This window comes from Varanus komodoensis, unplaced genomic scaffold, assembly GCF_004798865.1.
Source record: "Varanus komodoensis strain SLA01 unplaced genomic scaffold, ASM479886v1 scaffold8, whole genome shotgun sequence".
Taxonomy (NCBI): Eukaryota; Metazoa; Chordata; class Lepidosauria; order Squamata; family Varanidae; genus Varanus; species Varanus komodoensis.
The window spans coordinates 5,581,703-5,607,661 of record NW_025336481.1 but is presented as its reverse complement, the minus strand read 5'-3'; the positions used below and the strand labels follow the sequence as shown (position 1 = coordinate 5,607,661).

At 45.7% G+C, this 25,959-nt stretch overlaps 2 protein-coding genes across 3 annotated transcripts in view; both read left to right on the top strand.

Annotated features, from left to right (window-relative positions):
* Positions 1 to 16,385, top strand: part of ARFGAP1 (ADP ribosylation factor GTPase activating protein 1) — a 42,973-nt gene extending 26,588 nt beyond the window's left edge. For both annotated transcript variants that reach the window (XM_044454861.1, XM_044454860.1), the window contains 3 exons: positions 1,810 to 1,869; positions 3,061 to 3,137; positions 4,750 to 16,385. In XM_044454861.1, the coding sequence (XP_044310796.1) occupies positions 1,810 to 1,869; positions 3,061 to 3,137; positions 4,750 to 5,107 (495 nt within the window). In that variant the 3' untranslated portion in view covers positions 5,108 to 16,385. The remainder of the gene's footprint in view (positions 1 to 1,809; positions 1,870 to 3,060; positions 3,138 to 4,749) is intronic.
* Positions 16,386 to 19,895: 3,510 nt separating this feature from the next.
* Positions 19,896 to 25,959, top strand: part of LOC123036298 (DEP domain-containing mTOR-interacting protein-like) — a 36,820-nt gene continuing 30,756 nt past the window's right edge. Inside the window, exon 1 of the mRNA XM_044455444.1 lies at positions 19,896 to 19,981. Coding sequence (XP_044311379.1) covers positions 19,896 to 19,981 — 86 coding nt within the window. The remainder of the gene's footprint in view (positions 19,982 to 25,959) is intronic.

Below are 25,959 nucleotides of genomic sequence, written 5' to 3'. Positions count from 1 at the left end.
TCATATTCTGGCATTCACTCTTCAAGATGTCTGCAGCCCAACTGGCTGATCCAGATGGGTGTGAAACGCATCTCTTACCTGTCATCCTTCTGTGCTCTACACTCTGTTTGCACTACTGGATACATAAGTACCTCGCTTTTCCTCCTGGGAGCTCCTACATGGTGAGCGTCTCTCACTCCCCCCCCCCCCCGCCCTTAACACAATAGCCTATGAGCTACATCAGGCTCAGCCATCAGGACTAGCCTAGGATCACCCAGTGAGTTTCAGTTCACAAGCAGGATTTGAACCTGGGTCTACCTGGTCCTAGTCTGACACTAATTGCCACACCACACTGGCTGCCTTTTTCCAGTTCATAGTTTTGCTGCCAGCTGCATATTAATTTGTGCCATGTGCAGAAGAGTAGAAAGACATCACAAGCGCCCTTCTGGATCAGACCAAGCATCCGTCTAGTCCAGCCTTTGTTCACATGATGGCCACCTGGCTTCCCACCGGCAACTCAGCAGGGACAGGAGTACAGGCAGATGCTGGAGGGAACATATAACCATTAGGCCATTCATCCTTCTCCCCCACAAATTTGTCCATTTCCCTTTTAAATCCATCCAGATTGGCAGCTGCCATTATATCTTGTGGCCATGAATTCCATAATTTAACTGTGCTGTGTAAAGAAGTCCTTCCTTGTATCTGTCCTGAATCTCCCATCCATCAGCCCCAAGACAGGGAGAAATATTTTTTCCTTTCCCCTTTCTCTATAGCAGGCATAATGCCGTATACTTTTTTATATATTATGTCTCCCCTTTCTTGCCTGTTTTTGAAGCCAAACAATGACAGCTGTTACAAACTTTCCTCACAGGAGTAAACCTTGAGAGAATATAAGAAATCTAAGAGAATCCATGGAGGGTACAGAAGGTTAAATTTATTATTTATTTATCACATTTCTGTACTTCCCAATAGCTGAAGCAATCTGGGCCATTCATGACAAAGGTTAGCTTGATTAAAGAGCAACTAAGATCAGATGAAAGTGTGCTGTTGGTCACTTGATACAGCCACACTATATTGCATGACTGCATCATCTCAAAATCAACGCTGGGAACTGCTTGTTTGGATACAGCCTTGTGTTGAATCTCCCTCCATCTCAGAGAACCTCATGTAAGCTTCTCACATGTAGAGGGATGTTGGGACTCAGCACTCTGTAAGCATGCCGACCACCCAGGTGTTTGTGTTCCCCAGTTGCTGAGGGCTTTTTCAGTTTCTGGGCAACCAGTGGCAAATGCCCTCTGTACATGTTCACCATGTTGCTAAATTTGATGGAGAATAAATTAGTATTCTGTTTTGTGTGCTGAAGAACTCAGGTCTGTACAGGGTGACAGGTTGTTCAACTTCCAGACTGAAATATAAATTCTTTTTAGATGATCCTGAACATCTTTAACAAGGCTAGGAATGTTGTGTAAAATTCTAAGTAGAGATGCATTTTTGGTAAACCAAACCAAATCCCAGTTTATGCTTATAAAAATTGCCCCATGTGTTTAACAAGCACTCTTTATACAGAGTGCCTTGTGTTACTTGCTCCATAAGTGGCTAGTTTGTTCAACCAAAAAACTTTTGCATTTCCCAAGGAAGTTTCCTGCCAAATTTCAGCAGTTTGTGGAGGCAGGTGACTTTTTAACAAGTACTGAACTCTCTCCTCCTAGCTTCATTGTCTTTGGAATTCAAGACTTGTTTTGAAGACTAGTTCAAGACTGGTAGTGTAACTAGCTTTTCTCACAGGCTGTCTTGTTCTGTGTCTAATTGTGGACATCTTGATTTCTATAGGTGAAAGATGGAAAAATTTTGGATGACGTTTCCCAGGGGGTCTCTCATTTGGCTTCCAAGGTACGAAGTGGCCTTCCTAGCAGCTAGGAGGCCTTGAATTAAGCCAGTCTCCATATTCCTTTTGTACCTGGAGCTCCAGCACAAAAGATCATGCACCTTGCAGCCACACAGCCCGAGTAAGCACTTTCTTCCACTTCAGGCTCAATGCACACAGTGCTTTTAACATCAAAGTCACTGTGAAATGGCCTGACTGCATGATTTTTATATCACAAATATGTTGACCTAATACTGGGACAGCTGAAACTGATTTCTGCTGTAGCTAGGGTAATGTGTGAGTCGGACCTTTGCAGAAACTTGTGTTCATTAATATCTAATGAAAGGTTATTCCGATATAATTAAGTGCCATCAGTTGACAATCAAAAAAACTGTGTGCCATCAAGATGTGTGTGTCAAACAGTGAGTGGAGCGGAGATTTTAAATGTGCTTTGGCAAAGGCAGTACTGCGGCAATTGGTGAGCCTGTTATCAGGCATAAAGCTTGGAAAGGAATATGGAAACAGCTTAAATTGAATACAGATACTTCTAAATCTTGCTAATATATGTGCTTTCTCTTCTTCATTCTTGCTGCCATTATTCATTAAAACTGGTAAGCGTTAATGCCTTCTAGTTTTCCATTTTTTGTTGAATGCTTTTATGTCGAAGTCGTTCCCATATAATGTTGTAAGAAAAGAGATAAAAGTGCATGTAGTTTTGTGAATGTTTGTAGTACTAATTATTTCATAGATTGCTGATCACTGAACTCACTTCTCAAAAAAGAAGTTACCTATTGTGGCAGTTGCCATTGTCATTCTAGATTTCTGTTCTTCCGGTGACCAAGAGGCAGAGTCTTCCTGCATGACTGTCTTAGGCTTTGCCTCCCTTTCTCAAGATTTGGCAACTTTGTCAAAGCAGCTCCTAACTCTTCACGGAGACTTTCACTGTACTCTTTGTTGTATGAACATAAAAAGGAGGAGGCATGGAGGGAATCTTCTGTTTCCCATCTCAGTGCATTAAGCAGTGGGTGCAGTTCCCTGTCAACTCCTCAGAAATGTCTGTGTCCAGGAAAACTCTTCCTTGTGAGGCTGCACTGCGTGAAATGGGCTTTGAAAGGTAGAAAGCCCTTGCCTCCAGCGTGTGGAGGTCTGCTGTTCTCTCCACCCCTTAATGGTCTTTTGCGTGATAGATCTTTGCACTCTTCACTCTCTTTCCACAGGTCCAGGGAGTAAGTAGCAAGGGATGGCGAGACGTTACTACTTTTTTCTCTGGGAAATCAGATGAGCCTTCTGAAAGGTATCCTGTATGTGCACGCTCTTAAGTGCCTTACACTTAAGAGCTCCCCTGATCACCCAAGTAAACTCTGCGCAACTTAATTTTCTCCTCACACCCCTCACTGTGTTTTCCCTTAACCCAATATTTATTTATTGTTTGAAACATTTATGTTCCACTTTTTCATTGGTCATCTCATAATATTTGCCCAGTCACTTCTATTCCTACAGTAAAAGAGAAAAAAACCCCATTCTATAAAGTGCATGTGTAGCCTCTCTACCCCTGTATTTCTAGGTGGCCATTTCAAGTTATGGTTCCAGATTTGGCTCCAATTGGAGTCCTGGTTGGATGTGATGAAGAGTTTGCATGTGCAGACAAACCATTTTCCTTTCCACCACCCCTTCTGAGGTGGAGATCTAGTTCTGCATTCTGTTTCCACAGTAGCCAGTCGGATGCCTATGAGTAGTTTATAAGCTGGAGACGAGTGCAGTAGCTCCCATGGCCTCTGGTACCTTTGGGCATGGTATCCTCCTGGGTCAACTCTCTGAGCTGTGATTTTACTCCTGCTTGGCTGGCTGGCTCCAGAAGGTGGTGGTTGCAGGATACTGCTCAGTCTCGTGGATTCGTCATGAGGAACTCTGCAGAGGCCGGTCCTGGTTTTCCCGCTGTTTAATATCTACATGAAAGTGGGATCTTTTGGAGTACGTTAACATGATAATGCTGATGCCACAAACTGTTCTGCTTCTCCTTCCCTTATCAGCTAAGGCAGTCAGATTAGTGCCTGGCTGCAGGGTTGGACTGAATGAGGCCTAACAAGCTGAAACTGAACCCAAATGAGACCAAGCTGCTGTTAGTAGGTGGTTTTCTGACCAGCTGGAGGGTGTTCAACCTGTTCTGGATGGGGTTGCACTTCTTCCTTGAAGGAAGAGTCACCATTGCACTTGCAGCTCGGGTGGCCTCAAGGTAACACATTACCTTCCACTGAGTTTGGGAATGCACTTACCTGTTTGCGAATGAACTTACCTGTACACTATGAAAGATCCTCTGGGTGTCTTCTCTAAGGGAAGTTTAGAGGACAGCAACAAGAGAGAGGACCTTCTTAGTATTGGCACCCAACTGCAGAAGGCTCTCTCTAGCACAGCCTTCCAGACACATTTGGATTGCAACACCCAGAATTCCCAGTCAGTGGCCCTGCTGGAAGGGAATTCTGGGAGTTGCAGTCCCAACGCCTCTGAAGGCCACCAGGCTGGGGAAGGCTGCTTTAGTGATCTGTCTAGTGCCAACATAATCATCTTTTTCTCACTAGGTTAGGACTTTCCTCTACTCCTAGGCTTTTGATAGCATATGATGGGTTGTTTCAGTTTTTTAAAATCCAGGTCTGGTTGTTGCCAGTTGTTTCTAAACCATGTAAAGTTTTTGAATGTTAAGGTTTTCTTATGCTTTCATGCTGTAAACTATTCGGGTAGCTTTGGCTGTCGGGGAATGAATGACCCTGGAGATTCTAAGTAACCAGTACAAGCTGATGGTCTGTGAACTTGTGCAACCCCCTTTTAAAGCCATTGAAAAACAAGGGAGGGGTCTGTAAGCTGCTGAAACTAAACGAGCCCTTGTTCTTCTGTATTTTCCTCTCTGAAAGGCCACCTGAGGGGGAGAGCTACCAGAACAGCAGAGGTGAAGGCTACCAGAACAATGCAGTGGATCAAAGCTTTTGGGATACCTTTGGTAACTCAGACCCTCCAAAGACCCACAAGTCCCCAAGCAGTGATAGCTGGACATATGTGGACAATTCAACTGAAAAGAAGAGCTCCGATAGCTGGGATGTCTGGGGGTCAGGGACTGTCTCCAATAACAAGAACAGTAACAGTGACAGCTGGGAAAACTGGGAGACCAACTGGGAAAATGCAGCAGGGGAGGGCAAAGCCAGAAAGACCCCTAAGAAGGCGACAAAAGAATCTTCGGCTGCTGAAGAAGGGTGGGATAACCAGAACTGGTAGGACTTTATCCCTGTTCAGCCTAGCAGTGGGAAAAGTCATCCCTCTGATGGAAAGGTGTCCCATATAACTGAATTAACATCCTTGTCATTTTGGGGCCTATTTAAACCTCATGCTTATTGTTCCATTCTCTTTCCTCTCCTGTTTACAAGTACAGCAAAAAAAAATCATTGGTTTGCAAATAGTCTTGTAATTACCATATGAAGATACGTTTCTCCCATGGAAATGGCCTTGTGCATTTAGATATTCTCACCATGCTGCTGTCAAATGCGGAGCATGCCACAACTTCCTTACGTCAAAGTATGGAGAAAGCAAGTCCATGCAAAAGTATTTTTCATAGCACAATACTGCATGTGTAGTCCCACGAGATTGCCCAGCTTCTCCTCGGAACTTCAGCTGAAGTTCTGGAGAACTTCTGGATAAAACAATATGGGGATATCTTCCATGGATTAGCAAACTGACTGAAACTGCTGTGACTGGGTTTGAATCAAGCCACAATGGTAATTAAGAGGCTATTGAAGCAATTCTTAGATTTATCAAGGTTTGATTTTTTTTAAAAAAGCAAAACTCCTCAGTTTATTCATTTGAATTCTTTGATTTAGAAGAAACTTCAAAATATTTGGAGTGACGCAAACAAGACATGCCCTGTTTCTTCCTTTGGCCATTTTCAGCAGATTTTTAACAGATTCTCTGCCTCTTTTTAACATTAAAGGACATCTTTCCTCTTGGTTTTTTCCATCCAACGTTCCCATATGCTTCTGAGTTCTTAGCACAACTTCCTGATACCAGAAAAGATCCGTGTGGAAGGATCACGCATGATAGGAAGACAGTATCAAAATCAGAAGCATGAATGATGAAAGCAGAATTGTTGAGAGACGCAGGCAAGGCTATAATTTGGTACTTTGAATGGACTTCTCAATAAAGTCAATTTACAAGATCCTATAATAGCTTTCCCACTTCCTTTTCCCTCTTCTCCTCTCCTGGCAGGAGGAGGTTAATCAGGAATTGTCTGGATTGCAACTTTTATCATGTTGGACTGCTGTGCATGACATTTAAGAAGAATGCAAGCTTCTTTCTGCAGGGTCTTGTGTATGATGCCTGTGATGAGTACATCGTGTTTTGTCATCTGTGTACGTTGAAAGTATTACTACACAGCGTGGCTGCTAAGATGTGAAAATCTATTGGAGAACTGTGAATCATGGTGTCATTTGTTGAGGTCCAGTGCAGATCTCCAGTGTCAGAGTTTTCTGATACTAGCATGGGAATTTTGCTCAACAACCTGCATTTTAGGTATTTGAATCCCTGTCCAAGAAAATCTTTGCATATACAACTGGACTGTGTGACTTCTGAGTCTGGTTTCTAGTTAGCTTTGGGACACTCTTAAAACCTCCAGTTGCTCAGAATTCAGCTAAAGACATCTGCTGTATATAGCACACACCGCCATCCACACTCACTGTGAACTATCCATGGAGTATTAACAGTTTCCTAGGATTTTAATGTATTGTTCAATATGTCAATATCTACCTTGTGAAGAAATATGAACCTGTTAGTCTGGTCTGCCGGACTCACTCGCTAGTCCTTCAGATCAGCATCTAAAATGTTCCTGTGCTCTTTCCTCTTCTTGTGTCTGTTCCACCATCCTCTCTTCCCGACCTCTGGTAGCAGCCATGAGCAGGTCCATGCCTGCCTGTACTCAACAGCTCATAATGGTGCTTTTTCTTAAGCCAGGCAGACTGCTGGATTTTATTCTGAGGTATCCGACCTTGTACAAGTACCCTTAAAAAAATGGGCGCAGAGTTATCTTTTTCCCGAGTGTTGAGACTTCCACTTTTGCTAACATTGTGACTGACTGTTCCCCTTTCTCTTCCATAGATAACACTGTGGGGATTTAATCACATGTTACGCATGTACTGGCTGCTGCCGGTTTTTAGCAAACTTGTTTTGTCTGCTTTCTTTAGTACATGTATATGGCTTAAGTCTTGAACCCAGTGCATGTCACCCTCTGTGAACTTGGACATGACGTGATGACCAATCTTGCATAAAGCCCGGAGGTAAGGGGAGGCGCTAGCTGCTGCAGTGGTCTGTCTGAATTCACATGCACTCCTCTGCATTATCTCAGATTGCCTTGCAATGCTTATGTTCTGTCTCCTAAAATATTCGCACAGTCACAGCCATGAGGAAGAGAATAGCCTGATGTGTGAAAATTCATCTTTTTGTTTCTGCTTTTCAGTTCTCACAGCTTCTCCAAACCTAACCTATTTTCTCCAGTCATTATAATGCATTGCCATTTTGGACTTTCTACCCTTTGAGATCCATCAGCTTTCTAATTTTAAAGGATATCATCACAGTGTCTCTGCTATTTGCTGGAACTATGCACATCGGAAGATTAAATGGCAAGGCTCAGGGTGCCTTATTTGCTTTCCCCAAATCACAGCCAAGGATTGGGGTAGGGGTGCAGCATGCAGCAATTGGAAAAGCAATGCAGCTGCCTTTCATTAATCTGTAGTCACAATTACAGCTAGGGCTGGCTGCTGCCTAAGCTTTACAGGATTGCCCCCAGTCTAGGAAGGCAAATTTATCCTGTGCTCATGCGAAAGTGACAGCCAAGTTGCGAATAGCCACTCTTGTCATAGCGGGAAACATAAATGGCTAACAGGCATGCAGGGGCTGGTGCTTTTGGGCTAGAATTTTACATGATTTTTGAATTCCTTGTGGCCTAAAAAATAATGGTCCATGAAAAGCAATGGTGCATCCCATGGAGAAAGTAAGCTTGACTGAGGCTGTGACATTGAAATGAAACTTTCTACTTGTTGAATCCCTTCCCTTTTTGGGGGTGGAGGTATTTCCCCCTCCGTTGTCTAAACAGAGGAACACATCTCTTTACAGTGCAACCAAAGGATGTGGGCGGTGCCCCTGCTTATTTAAAAAATATTTATTGGATCTTAAAAAATCACTTTTTAAAAGCTACCTTCTGAATATATATGAAATAAATCAGGCACTTGAAAGGCATTTTAATGCTATGCTCCTTTTAGCAAGTTCTGTTTGTTTAGCTTTGGAGGGAGTTGAGTGGCTATGCTTTTTCAGAGATAAGGTTAATTTATTAGCAAGAAGGAACATTTTACTGTCTCCAAAATTATTGGGAGCTTTTGATAGGAGGCTTTTTTTTTTTTTTTTTTGTGGGGGCATTTCTGTGATTCTTTTATCTATGTCTAGACATTCATATTCCCAATCAACTGAATTGGGAACAATAGAAATAATACCCTCTTTGTCACTTCTATTTAATATTACCTTGGCAACATAAGAAAGCCTATAATAACATGTCAGTCAAGCCTCAATAATCTGAGCTGGGTGCATTAGTGCAACAAGCAGGTCTGTAACGTACACACCAGCCCTATATTCCACACCCACTTAGTACCACAATCTAGCCCCCTTCATTTACCAGCTCTGGCCTCAATGTACCCATGTTCTCTCTCTTTTTGTCATGAGGTCAGTTGTCAATGTTCTTCACATTATTGATGAACTTCAGAAAATACAGCTCCGAATGGGAAAAGCACACCGATTTTGTTGGAATCCTCTGTGAGCATGGTTACTAGACCTCAACTTCTGGCCATGGAGATTTGCATAATATGTGTGGATTTTGCATACTGTTTCCCTATGATTCCCATAGAAAGGAAATCTTAATGGGAATGAGCTGTCGTGTGAGATGGAAAGAGGAAGTCAAAGCCTTCTGCATGCTGCTAGGTTCTGCCCTCGTTAGCAGCAGAAACCAGGACCATCTTGGAATGTTTGCAGGCTGTTCATGAAGTTGGGCATTTCTAAGAATTCCGCTGCATGCCATAGTGCTGGGAATCATGACTTAAGGCCGCTTGCCATATCGTCTTGCTGGAATTTTGACTTGGTTCGCCAAGAATCCAGCAGCACCTCTCCTCTGCTCTGACATTCCATGGGTAGAAGTTCTTAAGTATTAGTGTAGTAATTTGTGCAATAACTTACACTGTCATGTGAACTTCCTCTTAATTTAATCCAGAAAGCAAAAATTAGGGGCATGGACTCCCTGCAGCAAAGACTGAGCTTGACAGATGTTGAAAGTTAGCTGCAGTGGAGAGCTGTGCCCAAAGATTTGAGTACGATAGGGTGACTTCTAGACACCTAACTGGATTCTTAACCCTCCTTCTCTGCAGTCTGGTTTGGAATAACTGGTCTCTGGACTTCTTTGTAAGAGGGAGGTGTTTTTTGTGGGTCAAACTACCCTTTCAATTTTCCTACTGTGTGTTGTGAAGTTCACAAGAGCTGTGAGCGATATTCCTTGTTCTGTAAAGTGGTACTGGACTTGAACCTACAGTGTCATCTTAAAGAAACAAAATGAAACAATAAAGTAAGAGAAATGGAACAAAGCAATTCAGATTGCCTAAGGACTTTGTTTTAGAATCAAAACAGCAGTGATATATGGACAGAAATACCAGCTCTGTGAGCCCTTGCCACTATGTGTGGGTGTCTTTCAATATGCGAATGCATTTACTTTTTCACTGGGCTCCTGGGATTTGAATATAATCTCTTTGTCAATTGCTGCAAAAGACCTGGGTAAGACCCAGGGTAACTTCCAGCTGGGGGGAATTCTGCTCTCAACGGCCATCATGGGCACAAACTATAAATTCAAGTGCTTTTTCCCAAACGTTGCATGCTTCCCATACCAGAGAAGAGGGGCAATTTTAGATATTAGTACTTCACAGGCGATAAAGGCCTCTAAAAGGCTTCTTAATAGTACAGGCTGCTGCAAGTAAGTAGGCTGTTGATAGCACAAACAGGCAATGAAGTATTTTTCTGGTGGCTTTTAAATGACTTGCCAGTCACAAAAGGAAGACCAAGGGAATAGTTGTATATAATGGCTCTGCAAGGGTAAACCAAGAGGCAGCAGGTCTAGTTTATAAGATGACATTTGGATTAATGGGAAGAAACCAAGGCCCTCCAGTAGAAGAAACTTTGTAGGAAACCTTTTGGAAACTGAAGGTTAGCAAGTGGATGTTGAGCCAGCAGCTGTTGGCTTGCTAAACAATTTGTTGGAGAGTTCTCGCCTTTCTTAGCTTTATGAAGTTGTGAAAAATTCGAATGCAAGTATTGAGTGAGTAATCTGATTGTAATTTAAATAGGCGTTGAAAAAATTTCTCAGGAGTGCAGAAGCCAATGTGATTTACACACCCAATTGAGAGGGACTAAGATAAATGTGAACATCTTCAAAACCACTGTAGGCTTGGTTTCTAAATCCACCCCAGCACTCCTGTTCACATGGTGACTTCCTCAGTGAGTGTACTTCTCTTTCAGCATCACCAGTCCAGTCACTATTTACCAGCAACTAGGAATCGGAGGTTAGGTTATCTAGTGGAAGAGGGGAAGCCAATTCTGTCCGACAGCCAGCTGCTCAGCATTGCAGGGCTCCTGTGCATTTATTATCACAGCTCAGTGGGGTACAAGCACTGTAATAAATTCAGTATATGCTGTTTGGGTCTAAGAACTTGGGGGAATCATCGAATTTGCAGCTGAAGGGTTGCTTGGAGCACAAGGAATGCAGAATGTGCACATCACACAAAGACTTCCATTTTGCATTGCAGGTTTTGTGCTTTTCAGCATGCAAAAGTAACTCGCCATCCTCATGCCTATGTATGCTTTTCTTGCAAACATTGCTTGGCAGTGAGGTTCTGTAGACCCCGACAAAGCAGAATTCACATTCATGGAAGGGATGTTACGGTCCTGGCCACTGTGAGGCAACATTGGCGCACATTTGTCTGGTAGTTGTAGCCCCAGAAATACGTTGCACTGTGCATTAGACAGAGCTGTTCCTTTTCTTTGAAAACTGGGTAGAGCAGAATTGAAAGAAGCTTCCTCCAGGTGGTTTTTTTGACAACTTTGTGCTCATAGCCTCATGACAGCAACTAATTTGGCCTGTTGTTGGGACTCTTGGTCATTTGGGACTCTTCATCTCCTTGTGTCAGAGGTCTTCAGCAGGGTGTGTACACCACACACTTGTGCTGTTTTAAATACATCCTGGGGCTATCGACTGGAGCCAGTTACAAGATAGGAACCTGAGCAATTCTGAAGGAAGCTTTCCGGCATCCATGGTCTTTGCTCGCTTCCATGTGCAGATGCTTCCAGGAAGCAAACAGTCTCAGAATGGCAGTCTTTGTACCTCTGCTCGGAAATAGGACCCACTGAAGCTGCAGGGCATTGCCTTTATAAGAAGTCCAGTTTAAAGAGCAGAATAAAGTGGAATTACAACGTATACAACCCCCTTGTATCACAGACCACTTGTGTTGGAGTAATCTTACTTTTGCTACCTGAATTTTGAGAGAACACCCAAACAGCACACTTCCTTCCAGTCTTCTTCGTGGTCTCAGGGTATCACATTATCAGGAAGCTTCCAGAGCTAATGCTGAGGAAACAGGTTTTCAGGGACCCGCAGATGGAATGGGGGTAGTAAGGTTCCGTGAACACAAAGAAGACAAAATTCACATGGATGAAAGGGAGTTAGAATCCAAGTCACTGTGTGGCATCAAGGGAACTTGGGTATCAACAAGCACTACTTTCAGTCTCAATTGTGTAACAAGAAAAATCTAAGGTGGTGAGAGTGGTGGGATTGATAGCAGCAGGCAACTGACATTCCTATCTTAGGAGCAGAGGCAACTGGACGTACCTGCACACACATGATGTCTCTTATGCACAACGTATAATGAGCATTTTGCTGCCCTTTGACAAGATTTCGCAGGATGAATTCCCTCCCTCCCCGCTTTCCTCTGACTACTGAAATATTCCTCGTAGCTGGGATGAACCGATTTTTTTTCCAGCAACTGAACTTTGTTGTGAACTATCTCAGTAGTAATGCAAGATTTTTGGGTAATGGGGTCTTGAATGGCCATTTAAGTCCCATTCCCTTTACAAAAGAGATGAAAATAGTTGGAATTGGTTTGTGTACAGATCAACACAGCCGACTAGACTAATGGACTATCCTTGATGATGTGGCTGCCAGCTTGGTGTGGCCTTAGAACTACTTTTAAGATGAGTGCAAAGCCATGAGGAAGCTGCTCATCCTCTGTTGTCTGACCCACCTTGGAACTGGCATGCTGTCTGCCCACCGCTAGTTCGTCTTTGGACATGCTGGATCAGATCAAAGATGTCTCCCTGGGCTTGCTTCCCTACCTCACTACCATTAAGGAATTGCTCTCCTTCCCACTGAAAGTAGAATTCAAATGGTACTTCTAGGTGATCATTAATACTGTCCTGTTGCTTCCAGCAAACCATAATTCCATTGTCCTGTAATACTTTTCTCAGGAGCTGGTCTCATTCAACAAAAGTCCCCCACATCCTTTAATTAAAACAGTGTCCTAGCAGTTTCTGCCCCCTTTTATTGCTTTCTGAGGAAGGCTGATGGATGAATAGCCTGCTCTTATATACTAAGGTTTGGACTGAAAGCAATTAATTGAAAGTTACTTTCAACTAAGGGAAATGAAGGGACTATTCATTGGTAATTCTGTTACCATACTAATCAGGAAGTGAAATCATAGGGCTAGAACTAGAAAGTTGGAAGTTTCTAATTAAAGACACAGTAGCCTTGAAATGCCCTGAGAGCACTTTGCCAGTTCAACTTGCCCTGGTGGCCATTTATTTTAACTATTCTTCCCCCCTCCAAAAAATGACAATGACGACAAAACAGTGGATGTGGTAAGGGAATAAGAGCTTAACTCAGAAAATACCAGTGCAAGGACTGGCAATAAGCCAACATTGATTTCAGATTCGTCAGCCACTATTTTGTTTCCAAACAATAGCCAGATGCCAGCAGTCACGTGTAGGACGTAAAAGTGATTGTTTTGCCTTTCTCCAGCCTCTGGTATTCAAAGTGGGGGTCTATACACTGTGTTGTTCCCTCTCTGGCCACCAGAGGGCAGATTTTTACTATCTGGAATACGTTTCAAAAATACTTCAATGCTGGTAAATTTTGAATAGCTTTATAGGAGAGAGAACATGAGAATGCCTTTGACCATCTTAAAGACTCAGACATTTATAAAAGCATAATAAATAGGGATAGAATTCCCTCATTGCTGACATCCAGCAAACATCTACAGTATTGATTTTCACATGCTTGCTGAAGCCCTTTTCTTTAGAGGGTGAACTATCCCTGTATATCTTTTTATCCATGTGTATCTGACGTAAAACTTCAATACTATTTGATGGATTATGGCGTTTTATGCTCAAATAAAATAAGAGTCTAAGTGATAAGACACTGGTTGGCCCATCAAAGCAGGAGCCACTGTACAGCTGGTACCCTGCCAAAAGGATTGATTATGTGGGGTTGAACTTGGATATTGCATGGGCTCCAACCCTTTTTATTCCAATCCCAGCCACTTCTCTTCCAACAGAACATGAATGTGTTCAGTACATAAGGCTCAGACAAAAATACACCATGCTGCTTTCCTCCCCACCCTCTTTAAAAGCTGTAAAATGGGTGAGAAGCCCTTTCCAGCTTGAGAGCTGCATGAATACGCTCTCCAGGACCAGATACCAGTGCTTGATGGAGCTGAAGGCAAAGCAGACAGCACCAAAATACCAGGAAGACCTTCCTCTTTCCGCTTCAAATCCTTCCTGCCAGTCCTGAAGCCTGAGAAGCATTGCATCCTTCCAAGCATTTCAGCCTTCCAGATGTTGCTCCAGCTGAGGCTTCAGATCCCTGCAGTTGAACAGTTGCGACTAAAATAATTAAAAAATAAAAAGGTGTGCAAATTGGTTTTTGCTGAGAGAGAGAAAGGAAAATGTCTCCCAGTCACAGACAGCCCTGCCAAGGTGCTCCTTGGGAACTCTGAAGGGCTCGGCAGCGCCAAGATGTGAATCACAAAAGCTTCTGCCACACTATCTTTTGCAATCTCTGAAGCAAATAAAGCAAAGGTACACTGCACACACACACAAAAGCAAAGATAAACTGCACAAAATAGGCAAGAGAAGAGAAAAAACTGCACAAAAGCTACAGGGAGCTGAAATCTGCTCACGATCACGGCAGGGAATGGAGAGACTATTCTGGGATACTGCTGGGAGGACCAAGTGAGGAAGGCCAAGCAGAAGGAGCCAACAGCTGCCCATGAGGCCGGCTGTCTGCTGGTTTCACCACCGGTTGCTCACACAGCTGCCAGATCACGGTCGCTAGGTGGGTTGGTGTAATCTATGCGAATCTGTTCATCGTGCTGTTTTGGGGGCCTGATGAATAGGTCTTTATTTCGCGAAGCCTTCCTGGGTTGACGACCCGTGGTTTTTATTCCCCACCCATCCCCATGATGGCTTTTAAAGGTCCTGTTTTGTTCTGAATGCATGCACTGAAGTGGACAAGCAAGGCCTCTTGCTGCTGCTGATGAAGGCTGCTTGTGAACCAGAGCAGCATGTCTGCAGAGGGTGACGTCCACCAGATGCAGCTATTAGGGTTTATGTAATTACGCTGGGCATCTGGCTGATAGCGGCTGTATTAGTTTTCTAATTAAAAATATGACTCGTGTAACATCACGTATCCTCCGTCCCTTCCCCAGACTGCTGCTCTCTCTCGGGCTGCATTGCTTTTGGTGCAGTTCTTTTCCTAACTGCATTTCTGGAATTCCTTACTCTTCACCTGGGCCACCTACGAAGCCTGGCCTGTCCATCTTAAGGCACACCTCTGGGAGGCTACGGTTTTATAGTTAGCCTGCAGCTGGCCACCCAGCCTAACCATACCGAATCCATCTTACCCATGTCCAAGTGGAAGAAACCTCAGCTTTACAAGCAGTCCTCCACCTCTGCTGAATCCCACAGATGCTGGCATTGTAAGTCAGGGAAGTGGGGGAGCCCATATTGGACCCTAACCCTAACCCTAACCCTGAGCTTGGCTTCCTGGACTCTGATCTGCTTCCTCACAGCCCCGAGTTTGAATTCCTGGCGCACGTGCCCTGCATTTGTGGGGTGCTTGCCAGGCATGCCCCGTATGCTAGTGGCACCCCTCTTCTGTCATTTGTGGTGCTGCACCTGATGTGGAAGAGGGGTACTGTTGGACAGCAGGCACATGGGGCTGCTTTTCTGGCACCATCCCTCTCAGCAACCTTCTTCTGCACCTGCTGTGGAAGAAGGTTCTTGGTTGCCCAAGCTTTGGTATGTCATTTGTTGACTGACTTCCTCTTGACTTGGCTACCTTTGCAAGACTGAGCTGAGCATGAGAGGAAGTTTCTCAATGCTGGAGGGACAGATTCTGGTAAGCTTTGTCCCAGCCCTACCTGGACATACCTGTAGCTAACACAAGGTAGGCAAAAATCACAAACCCGATCACCCACATGCCCAAACAGGCTGGCAAGGACATATTATGCCAGTCCTCCACCAGCTCCCTGTTCCAGCCCGGGCCCAATTCCAGGTGTTGTCTTTGACGGATAAAGCCCTAAAGCTTGGGACCAGGGCACCTGAGGGAGCACCTTTCTCCATATATTCCTACCTGTCCACTTAGATCCTCTTTGGAGGTCCTCCTCTGAGTGCCCTCCCCTAGTGAAAAGGCTTGGATTCTTGGCAACAGCGCCTAGATTCTGGAATTCAAGAATTCCCCCAGGATATACAGCTGGTACCAACTGTTCTTTCTTTTAGGTGGCAGCTGAAAACTTTTTCATTTGAACGAGTTTTGGGTTAATTAATTAAATTTAATGTTTTTATCCCTTGTTATAGATTGTTTATTTGAATTTAATCTTGGCTTATTCATTCATTGTGCTTATTGGTGTTTATGGGTATATTTTTTTATGTGACGTTATCTATTGTTTCATCTATTTTATCAGGTGATCAATAGTTTTAATCTTCTATCTGTGTCTTTATGCTGTTTTAGTATTTGTAAGCCATGCAGAGAACTTTTAGCTTATGGGGCAGCACTGAAATAAACAAACAAACAAACTGCGGGGAATCTTGGAGAACCCAACTGTGGACCAAGAATCTGCCTGATTCTTTGGGGAACCTCACTCAGGAAGGGATCCAAAGAGAGATCTTCCACTAGGAAAGGAAGTGCAAAGTCCTTCCTAAAGCACAGGTGCTAGCTAGCCTGCAGGTCTTCCAGAAGAAGGCAAGGCCTGAGACTGGTACCAGGTTCTTCAAGGGATCAGGCAGAGATCTTAATGAAAACCTGGGCATAACTAGTCTGTATTGTTCTGTTTTCTTGGATGTTTGCCACTGAACTATCACTGTAAACTGCTTCTTGCTCTGTAGTTTGACTGCCTTTAAAAATAAACCCTTTGCTCTGTTCTCACCGAAACCCAGACTGCGTGCTCTGGGGATGAAGGCTCACAAGGATCACGCCACATTATCGCCGGACTCTAAGGCTGATTTAAAAACCAGGTTGCATGCAATGTGCTTTGCAAAGACTGCATGCTGAACAGCACCCTCTGGGACACGTGCAGCAAGGGCCACCGCAAGAAGCCCTGCCCGGCACCTCGTCTGATCAACCCCAAGGGATCGAGACCACTTGTGGGCTGAGGAGGTGCGGTCGCTTCACTCCGACGGTCAAAACGAAGGACTTTTTCACACAGCGTGTGGAGCTTGCTGCCGTGGGAAGTCGGGATAGCAGCCGATCTGGCTGTCTTAAAAGGGGATTGGACAGGTTTACAAGGGCTACTAGCTGGCCACGTGCTGCCACCTCCATCGGAGGGCACCTGCCTGCACACACCAGTTGCGAGGAGCTTGGACGGGAGGAGGTCTTGCCCGCATCCTGCTTGTGGCATCCTGTGGGCAGCTGGTTTGCCACTGTGTGTGCAGAGTGCTGGAAAAGATGCACCTTCGTCTGATCCAGCAGGGCTTTTCTGCTCTTCTTACATAACTGCACCAGATCTCCATCCTTAGCCTGGGTGCACCTGAGCATCTAAATACTCCAGCCCGCTGGAGTTAGCAATAGAGGTGGGTGAAATTTTAATTTCAGTTTGTGTTGGATAAGTATTTACCAAAGTTTGGAAATGACTTCCAGTATATGATTATTCCAGGCTGGCCTTGAGCATTGCATCTGAAGTCTGGGTTTGAATCCATGGGCATTCAACCATGCTTGTGGTATTTATTTATTTATATTTTTCGATTTATATCCTACCTTTTTCCTACAAAGGGCTCAAGGCAGCTGACATCATTCTCCTCCTCCATCTTATCCCCACAACAACCACCCTGTGAGGTAGGTTGGGCTGAGAGTCTGTGATTGGCCCAAAGTCACCCAGTTGGCTCCATGGCTGAGCGGGGACTCGAACCCGGATCATCTGAGTCCCAGTCCCAGGCTCCTAACCACTGCACCACACTGGTATTAAATTACCATTTCCACCTCCCTCCCCCAGTCAGCTGCCCACCATGAACCAACATTATAGCAGGGAGATACAACACAGTTAAATCCACAGACCATCCTGGTGCTATTTTTATTGTGTAATTGCAACATTTTTTATTGCATTCTAACATGTTTTACTTGTTTAATCTACTTTAAATGGTTTTGTAAGTCACCTTTGGTGCCATACTTTCATAGAAAGTTGAGGTAGAAATCAAATAGCTCTAATACCTAAATGGTTTCTGGTGAAGCCCAACTTATATGTGAGTCCAACTGCGGAACCCAGTGCTTTTTTTGTCTTATACATACCACACCACTGATGTGTATACCATTTTTATGGAATTCAATTATTTTATATCAGTTTTTATTGTGTATTTCAACAAAAGGGAATCATAATGTATGTTTAAATGATGCTATCAACAGTAAGAGTTATGCATAAGCTTCAAAAAGGCAGAGCAAATATCTATTTGCAGGTGGCATCTAAAGATCACCTATATGAATATTAAAATAGTGCATGAAAGGAGTTGGATGTTCATCTTTCCAATGCTGTAATGTCAGTCTTTTAGCTTTGCAGAAAAAGGTGCAGAAAATCTATTTGCATTGGCCCTGTGTTAACTTCCAAACTGCAGGTAAATAATATTAGAAAACATGTGCATTGTGAACATTAAAAAGCGTTCCAGTAGAAAGCTTACCCATATTATGGCCTCCGTCCACAAAGAGGTAGCTCTCAGTATGGCCAAACCACATGCACAAGAGAAGTATTACAGTAGTTGGCCAACTCAGGCAAACCCTTATAAAAAAGATGTTGTGGCATCTAAACAACACGAAACAAGGTTTTTGCTGAATAAAGGTAAAGGTTTCCCCTTGACGTTAAGTCCAGTCATGCCTGACTCGAGGGGGCGGTGCTCATCTCCGTTTCCTAGCCAAGGGAGCCAACGTTTGTCCATGGACAGTCTCTGTGGTCATGTGGCCGGCATGACTAAACACATAGAAACAGAGTGAGTCAGAAGGGGCCTCCTGGGCCATCTAGTCTGACCTCTGGCACCAGCTGGCTCCACTCACGACATTCCCACCATGTGCATGTCCAGCCTATCTTTGAGCACCCTCACCGATGGGGCCTCAACACCGAGGTGCACGGAACGCTGTTACCTGCCCACCGAAGTGGCACCTTTCTATCTAATTGCATTTGCATGCTTTCGAACTGCAAGGTTGGCAGGAGCTGGGACGGAGCAGCGGGAATTCACCCCGTTGTGCAGATTCGAACCGGCGACCTTTCGATCAACCGGCCCAGCAGCACAGCGGTTTAAACCACTGCGCCACCTGCATCCCTTTTGCTGAATACAGAGGCTAAACAGGTGCTCCAGCCACTGAGTAAAATAGGGCAACCCCTATTCCACCCTGCTTAAGATCTTGCTTGGTCCCACAACCCTCGCGTGCAGGCTTGGGGATGCAGGAGGGGCCTTCTTGCTGGTTGCCCCAAGGCTCTGGAACCTGTCCTAGGAAAACTGACCCAGCACCTTCCCTGTTAGGTTTTGGTAAGCAGGTTAAACCTTTTGAATCACTTGTGATTTTGTGCTGGGCTAGTTTTACTGCTTATATTTATGTAGTGTTTATAATCTTGGTAGTGGTTTAATTTCAATATTTCATTGATTTAATTATATTTTTAAGTTTTGTATACTTTTGAATGTGTTAGTTGTGTGAATTTTAATGTTGTGAGGCACTTAGAGTCCCAATTACAGGGAAGTGGAAAAGGTGGGGTGTAAATTAATATAATAATAATAATTATTATTATTCATTAATTATAAGCATTTATAAATCTGGATCCTGGGTTGATAAGGAGACTCCAAATCTGTAAAGGCAATGAGGCCAACCCTAGATTGTGAGACGTGTTACTGTTGCAAGCATTGCCATTTAAGTATTGTGTTCACATCACATCTGGCACACAAAACTGAGAATGAGGAGAACTCATAATCAGCCCCTGGCTGGAGGGCAGTGGGGAAGATGGGTTTTGCCTTCCTGGCCGACTTGGGCTGCTCCCCAGGGCTTCTGGCCGGCTGCTGGTGTCATTTGATCAGGGCCTTTGATCAGGGCCCCGCAAGCTGCTCCCGTGATCCTGGGCATCGCTTTTCTCCTCTCGAGAGGAAAGGACGCCTTCATACCAACCTGCTTCCAGCTGAGGTGGAGCCACATCTGGGGGAAAGTCGGGGGCAGGCCCTGCCCGAGCCCTTTCCTTGGGCCCGCCCCTGCCCACCCGCCTGCCCTCCTGCCTTCCCTGCCCCGTCCTGCCTGGCAAACGGAGATCGGCTGCACGCTGCCTCTGGCAACGGAGCGCTAGCGAGTCGGCTCTGGCAGGGAGCCGTGCTGCATGCAGAAAAGCGAAGCGGTGCAGGGGAAGCCGGCCGGAGCTGCCAGGAAGCCTGCCAGGCACCGCTCTGCTTTCTCCCCTGGCTGCCTCACCTCCAGGGCAGGATGGAGAGCCTGAGCAGTGCTCTGAAGCAAAAGGCAACGGAGAGGCATCACAGAGCAGAGGTCATGATCGCAGGCGAGCAGCTCAGGTAGGAGCCGGGCTTGACCTTCTCTCTCTCCGCTCGCTTGAGGGACTCCTTCGGAAAGAAGCCCAAGGGGCGGTTGGCCTGCGAAGGCAGCCAGAGGAGTGACTGATCCCAGGCTGAGCCGCCCGCCTCTTGCTCTGCCCTGGGAATGGTTTGTACAGAATGAGGAAAGGCAAACTGACGAGCAGGATGGGTTTTGCGATGGTTGTACCTACCATCGCCTTCCTGCAGTGAACCCAAGGGGGCCTGCGTGGGTTTTCTCCTCCTCCTCCTCCATTTGATCCTCACAGCAACCCTTTGAGGTAGGCTCGGCTGAGAGGGAGAGCCTGGCCCAGAGTCACCCAGCAAGCTTGATGGCTGAGCAGGGACTAGAACCCGCATCGCCAAAGTCTTCATCCGGCACTCAGGGGCTCTCCATTCAGACCTTAAGAATGGAAGCTTTGCATGAGTGAAACACCTACAGAGGGATGCCGTTCACTGTTACAGTTTTTATTCCATAGTCTTAAAAATGCACTCGATGCAGTTGCGCAGCAGTGGCTTCAAACTGGCAGCCTGTGAGGCTCATCATTTCAAACTGGCCCATCATTTCAGTACAGCTTTTGCCAACCCGAGGCCCTCGTGAATTCTTAGACTACATGTCCCATCACTCTGACTATCCTGCTGGGGATGATGGCTGCTGTAGTCTGACATGTCCAGAGGGCATCGGGTTGGGGAAGTCTGACTTAGCAGAAAGGGGTGCCCTCAGAAAGGTTAATTGGTCGTTAAGGGGCAGGGCTTCCAGCCCCCCCAATGAGTGCAGTTGTAACTTCTTCGTCTTTGCTTTGTTTGTTGGCTGGGATGTTCTCTAAGAAATCTGCAGTATGTCTGCAATGAAGCCGCCTTCTCCTGGGCCTGTGATGGCCCAAGAGCATCAGCCCAGGCCCCAGGAGCATCCGAGAGAAGACTCCACTCCAGCAGGCCATGGGAGGGAGTGAAAAAACACACGTGGACTAATATGCCTCTCACCAGTTTCTCCTCCTGCTTCGGAAGAAATGCTGAGGGTTGGCGAGGGATGCAGGAAGAGCCAGATGGGACATTGTGACTGGAGTCCCCGGGCAGCATGGTCTGGGCTTCCTGCAGCAGATTGGAGGTACCTGTGGGTCCCGAGACTGAAAAGATGGATCTAACCGATGTTGAGCTTATCCAACACTCCTGGAGTCTGCTATACTCTACTATGAGTATAGATAAATATGATAAAACCATTAATACAATCAACCAAGAAGCAAATGAAGTATTTGCTTGTAAGTCAGAAGTCTACACAAATAAAGATGTCTAACTACTGGCTAAATTACAATAACGTGCAGCACAGCCAAATCTCTATTGCAAGGGAGTTTGACAGCTGGGGTGCTGCTACCCAGAAGGCCCTGCAGCATGTGACAGTTCTGTTGCTCAAAAACAGCGCAAACAAAACTTCCCAGGCAGCCTTAAATCTTGGCCATGGCTGGGGAATCCTGACCATTACCTGGTCAGCCTCTGAACTTTATAAATAAATGCATTCTCTTTTCATGTTCAGGACTCTCTTGTTTCCCGAAGGAGCAGGGGATTAGTGAGGAATTGCCACTGTTTAAGTTTTTGTTCTCTGCAAAGGGGAGCGACTTTACTTAAAAGTGTTCTTGCTTTCTTTGCCTTTTATAAAAGAGCAGATTTGTACCACTTTATTACCCAGAAGTAATGCAAGAAAACCAGCCCTCTTATCGCCTTTACAGCATGGATTTAAAAAAAGCAAAAGCAAAAGCTAAGGAGCAGTTCATCCCAACCATACCAGATTTAAAGCAAGAAAATAAACATAACTACAGGGAGGAAGTGTTTGATTAACATTGAAAATGACCTTGGCTAAATGAGACTTATTTGTAAGTAAATATTATAGAAGGAATTTTGCTGTGAGGAAAACACTGCCAAATAATAAGCCATTGTACTGTGGTGCTCGGTGGAACCACCTTAATTCTGCTTCTAGCTAGTTGTGATAAAACCAGATAAAGTCAGATGTGGCGCTTTTACAAGCGCAATCTGAAAACTTACAAATGCAGCCTTGCATTCATAAGGGCTAGAAGCCTGTTTTGTTTTATCTTATTTTTATATTGTATTTATTTTTACCGAAACAGCAAGCAAGCTACATTTCAAGCTCCATGCATCACTGATATTGTAAAAGTGCCTCTTGAACAGGGCTGATGGGAAAAAAAACACTAATCTGCATAAACAACATCTTTCAGAGAAAAACGATGGCACACATTCCAGAGGATCTCAAACAAGAGGAATACTTGTGGATTTTCTGAACTGTAGCAGGTATTTTGGGACAAAATTACTGTTTCCCAAGAGGACGGCAAGAGGGATGCCATGGAACTTGAATGCATGAGATGCCACCTCCACCGGCTATGGCAAAGAGCAAGTCTGGCCTATAATTTTGTGGCAGGCGAGAATGTGATGGGTAGGTTAACGGGAACATGTGTAAAATATTTTCACATGGTTTGGCTCAAGTGAATTGCTGGCAGCCAAGGGATTTGGGATGGTCACATGCTGTGTACCTTTTACAGGGCGCAAATATAGGTGTATACCCACACTGGGGGTAGAGCTGCTAGTAATGTCTACTATTTATAGAACCCCTAAAAAGCAAATTGCTGCACACAATGTAAAATGAGGGAGGCTACACTTGGGAAGAAAACGTAGCAAACGTGAGATTTGGTACAAATTTGTAGCCACGAAAGAAAGTGAGCAAGTATTTGCAAATCTAAGATTATTTTTCATTCTATAAACAATTGGAGTGCTGCAATCCTTTTGCAAATGGATCTGGGGGCTTTGTTCTTCCCCATAAAACTGAAGAAACATGAGCTTAAATGCTGAAGACCAGGAGTCCATCTGCTGTAGGAGTGCAGAATCCCCAGTTCATGAGTTTCCAGTCTGGTCCACAAAGTCTGGTTTCCCCCACTGCTCTTTCTGCTCTAGTGTCCTATTTTGAAAAATGGCCCACTGGATGCTTTAGGGAAGCCCACAAGCAGGTTGGAAAGTGCTGCCTTCCCCACCGTTTCCTGCCCAGCGGCTGGGATTTGAAGGCAATGTGGGACATGCCTTTGAATACTGCCGCCGACCATTCCTCTGGCTCTGCCGGCCAGTCAGCCGTGGCTTTCTCCATGATACTCCATTCCGTTCCATCCCCTCCCATTTGGCTCCTATTCACGCCCCCAACCAAGACGTAGCATGTCATGGGCGATAAGCATTCTCAGTCCTCACAGGGCACAAAGCCTTGCTGGGCCGGGGGTGGGGGGAGTGTTGCTTTCGTACCTCTCCAAGCGAGGTTCCCCTAAGCGAGAGGCAAGCAGGCCAGAGTCCATCAGATGCTGTGGACTACAGCTCTCATCAATCCCAGCCCACAAGGCTTATGATCAGGGAAGATGGGGGGGGGTAGTCCAGGCCACTGGGGTGGGGTGGGGGGAGTCTTTTGGTACCTCCCTTTTATGCATGGGGTGGGGGGTGCTCTTTTGCCCTGATGCAGCACAGTCCTTTGCCCTTGAGTGAGTGTTGTGGTGAATATTTCTTCCTCATTTCCACCCAACCCTCCTCATTCCATTGGATTGAAAAGAAATTGCTTTCAGAAAGGAGGTGAAAGAAGGCCATGTCGGAGAGATTCTCCTGGATGGATCAGGCGTGGGGTTCTTGGGGTGCCTCACTTGGAAGGTGGCTGAGGGGTAGGCGGAAGTCTGTTTTGCACTGCTTTACCGGCCCTCCAGCAGCCGGTTGCCACCTTGGCTTCCCACACTTCAGTGAGAGCGGGCAGGGAGACAGAAGAAGTGCATCCTTAGATTGGGACGTGCAGGGGGCTGGGATGCTGCTGCGCAACGGAGAGAGGTCCAATAGAAAGGAAAATACATGTGCAGCCCCGCCCCTCCCGGAGCCGGCCTAAAACGATTGCGGGAGCCTACCTCAAAAATACAAAATCCACAGAAGGAAGCAAAATAATGGAAGCCTCTCTCATGTGGGAAGGAAACTGCCGGGAAATCGGAGGACAGTTTTGGGGCCATCTTTTCCCTGGAGATGGACAGAGCCCTCCCCCCTGGACTTGTGTTGCAAGGCGGGCAAAATGGGGGCCCACCTGCCGCGGGGGGGGGGGGGAGGACGGCATGTGAGCCAGGCCATCCTGGAACACAAGAAGAATAAGGCCCATCATGTCTTGCTCGTGGAAAACCTGCACGCCAGATGTGAGTGCATGGACACCCTGCCACCCATGTTCCCCAGAAGCTGACATAATGGGCCACTGCCTCTGCTCCTGGAGGCAGCACAGAAGTCCATCAATGGACTTCTCCTCCATGAACACAGCCAACCTTCTTTCAAAGCCCTCTGTGTGGGTGGCATCCTTGCATCTCGTGGAAGCGAGTTACACAGTTCAGCTCCATGCTGGGTGACGAAGTCTCTCCTTTCATCTGCCCTGAATCTCCCACCGCTCAGAATCATGGCAAGACCCCTCCCCGGGCTCTAGGATGATGAGAGAGGGAGGAAACTGGCTCCCCCTCCATTTCTTGTTCACCTGGATGTTTCTTGCTGGCTTGCAAAACAGTAGAAGCCCCCCTCCTCCGCCCTCCAACATTCTGGCCAACACAGTGGAAAAGAAAAGCGGTCACGACCCCCTTTCTGACAACCAGGCTATTTCTATCCTTGGAGGTATGTGAAATTCTAGTGGCTTGTATCATGGCTTCCCGGATTGCTGCTGTCTAAAACATTCAAGCCCCCTTCATGGAGCACTGCCTTGTCGTGGCGAAGGGGCTTGTGTAGCGCAACGAAGCTATGAGCCATGCCGTGCAGGGCCACCCAAGATGGACAGGTCATAGCAGAGAGCTCTGACAAAAGGTGATCCACTGGAGAAGGAAATGGCAACCCACTCCAGTATCCTTCCCATGAAAACCCCATGGACAGTACCAAAAGGCAAAAAGATATGACGCCGGAAGATGAGCCCCTCAGGTTGGAGGGTGTCCAATATGCTACTGGGGAAGAGCGGAGGGCTAGTACTAGTAGCGCCAGAAAGAATGAAGCGACTGGGTCAAAGCCGAAAGGGCACTCGGTTGCTGATGTATCTGGTGGTGAAAGGAGAGTCCGATGCTGCAAAGATCTATACTCCATAGGAACCTGGAATGTAAGATCCATGAATCAAGGCAAGCTGGACATGGACAAACAAGAGACGACAAGACTAAACATCAGCGTCTTGGGAATCAGTGAACTAAAATGGACAGGAATGGGTGAATTTAATTCAGATGACCATCAGGTATACTACTGCGGGCAAGAATCCCTCAGAAGAAATAGCCTTCATAGTCAATAACAGAGTAGGAAAAGCAGTACTGGGATACAATCTCCAAAATGACAGAAGGATCTCAGTTCGAATCCAAGGCAACTCCAGCAGATGGTGTAGGACAGGAGAGCCTAGAGGAATGTTGTCCATGGAGTCATGATGGGTCGAACATGACTGTGCGACTGAACAGAACAGAAAACACCCAAGCAAGAAGGGGGGGAAAGGAAGAGTGGTGCTGCCTTTTCCCAGGTGCTCCTGCAGCTAGTGGAAGGGACGAGGGGGTGGGATGGCTCCGTGGCAACATGCAGGTTGAAGGAGAGGGAGAGGAAGGCCTGCAGAGCCTACTCCATCAGCCTTCTTGAGGGACCAGCGTCGCCGGACTGCTCCACAGCTTGACTGTTTCCATTTCAGCCAGATATCATAACAACTGTGTCACTTTAAGAGCAGACCCGCTTGTTTTCCTCATCCCTCCCCAGCCACCCCTTCCTTTGCTGCCAAGTCTTTTTGATTGCAATCCTGCAAGGAGGGGCCGTCCTCATTCTTATTCATGAAGAAATTAAATAAATACTAGCTTGCCTTATGGAAACTGCTCTTGTGAAAGAACATCTCTGGTTTGCAGAATCTGATTTAATGCATGGTTTTTAAAAGCTTCTGTGAAGACAAGCATGCT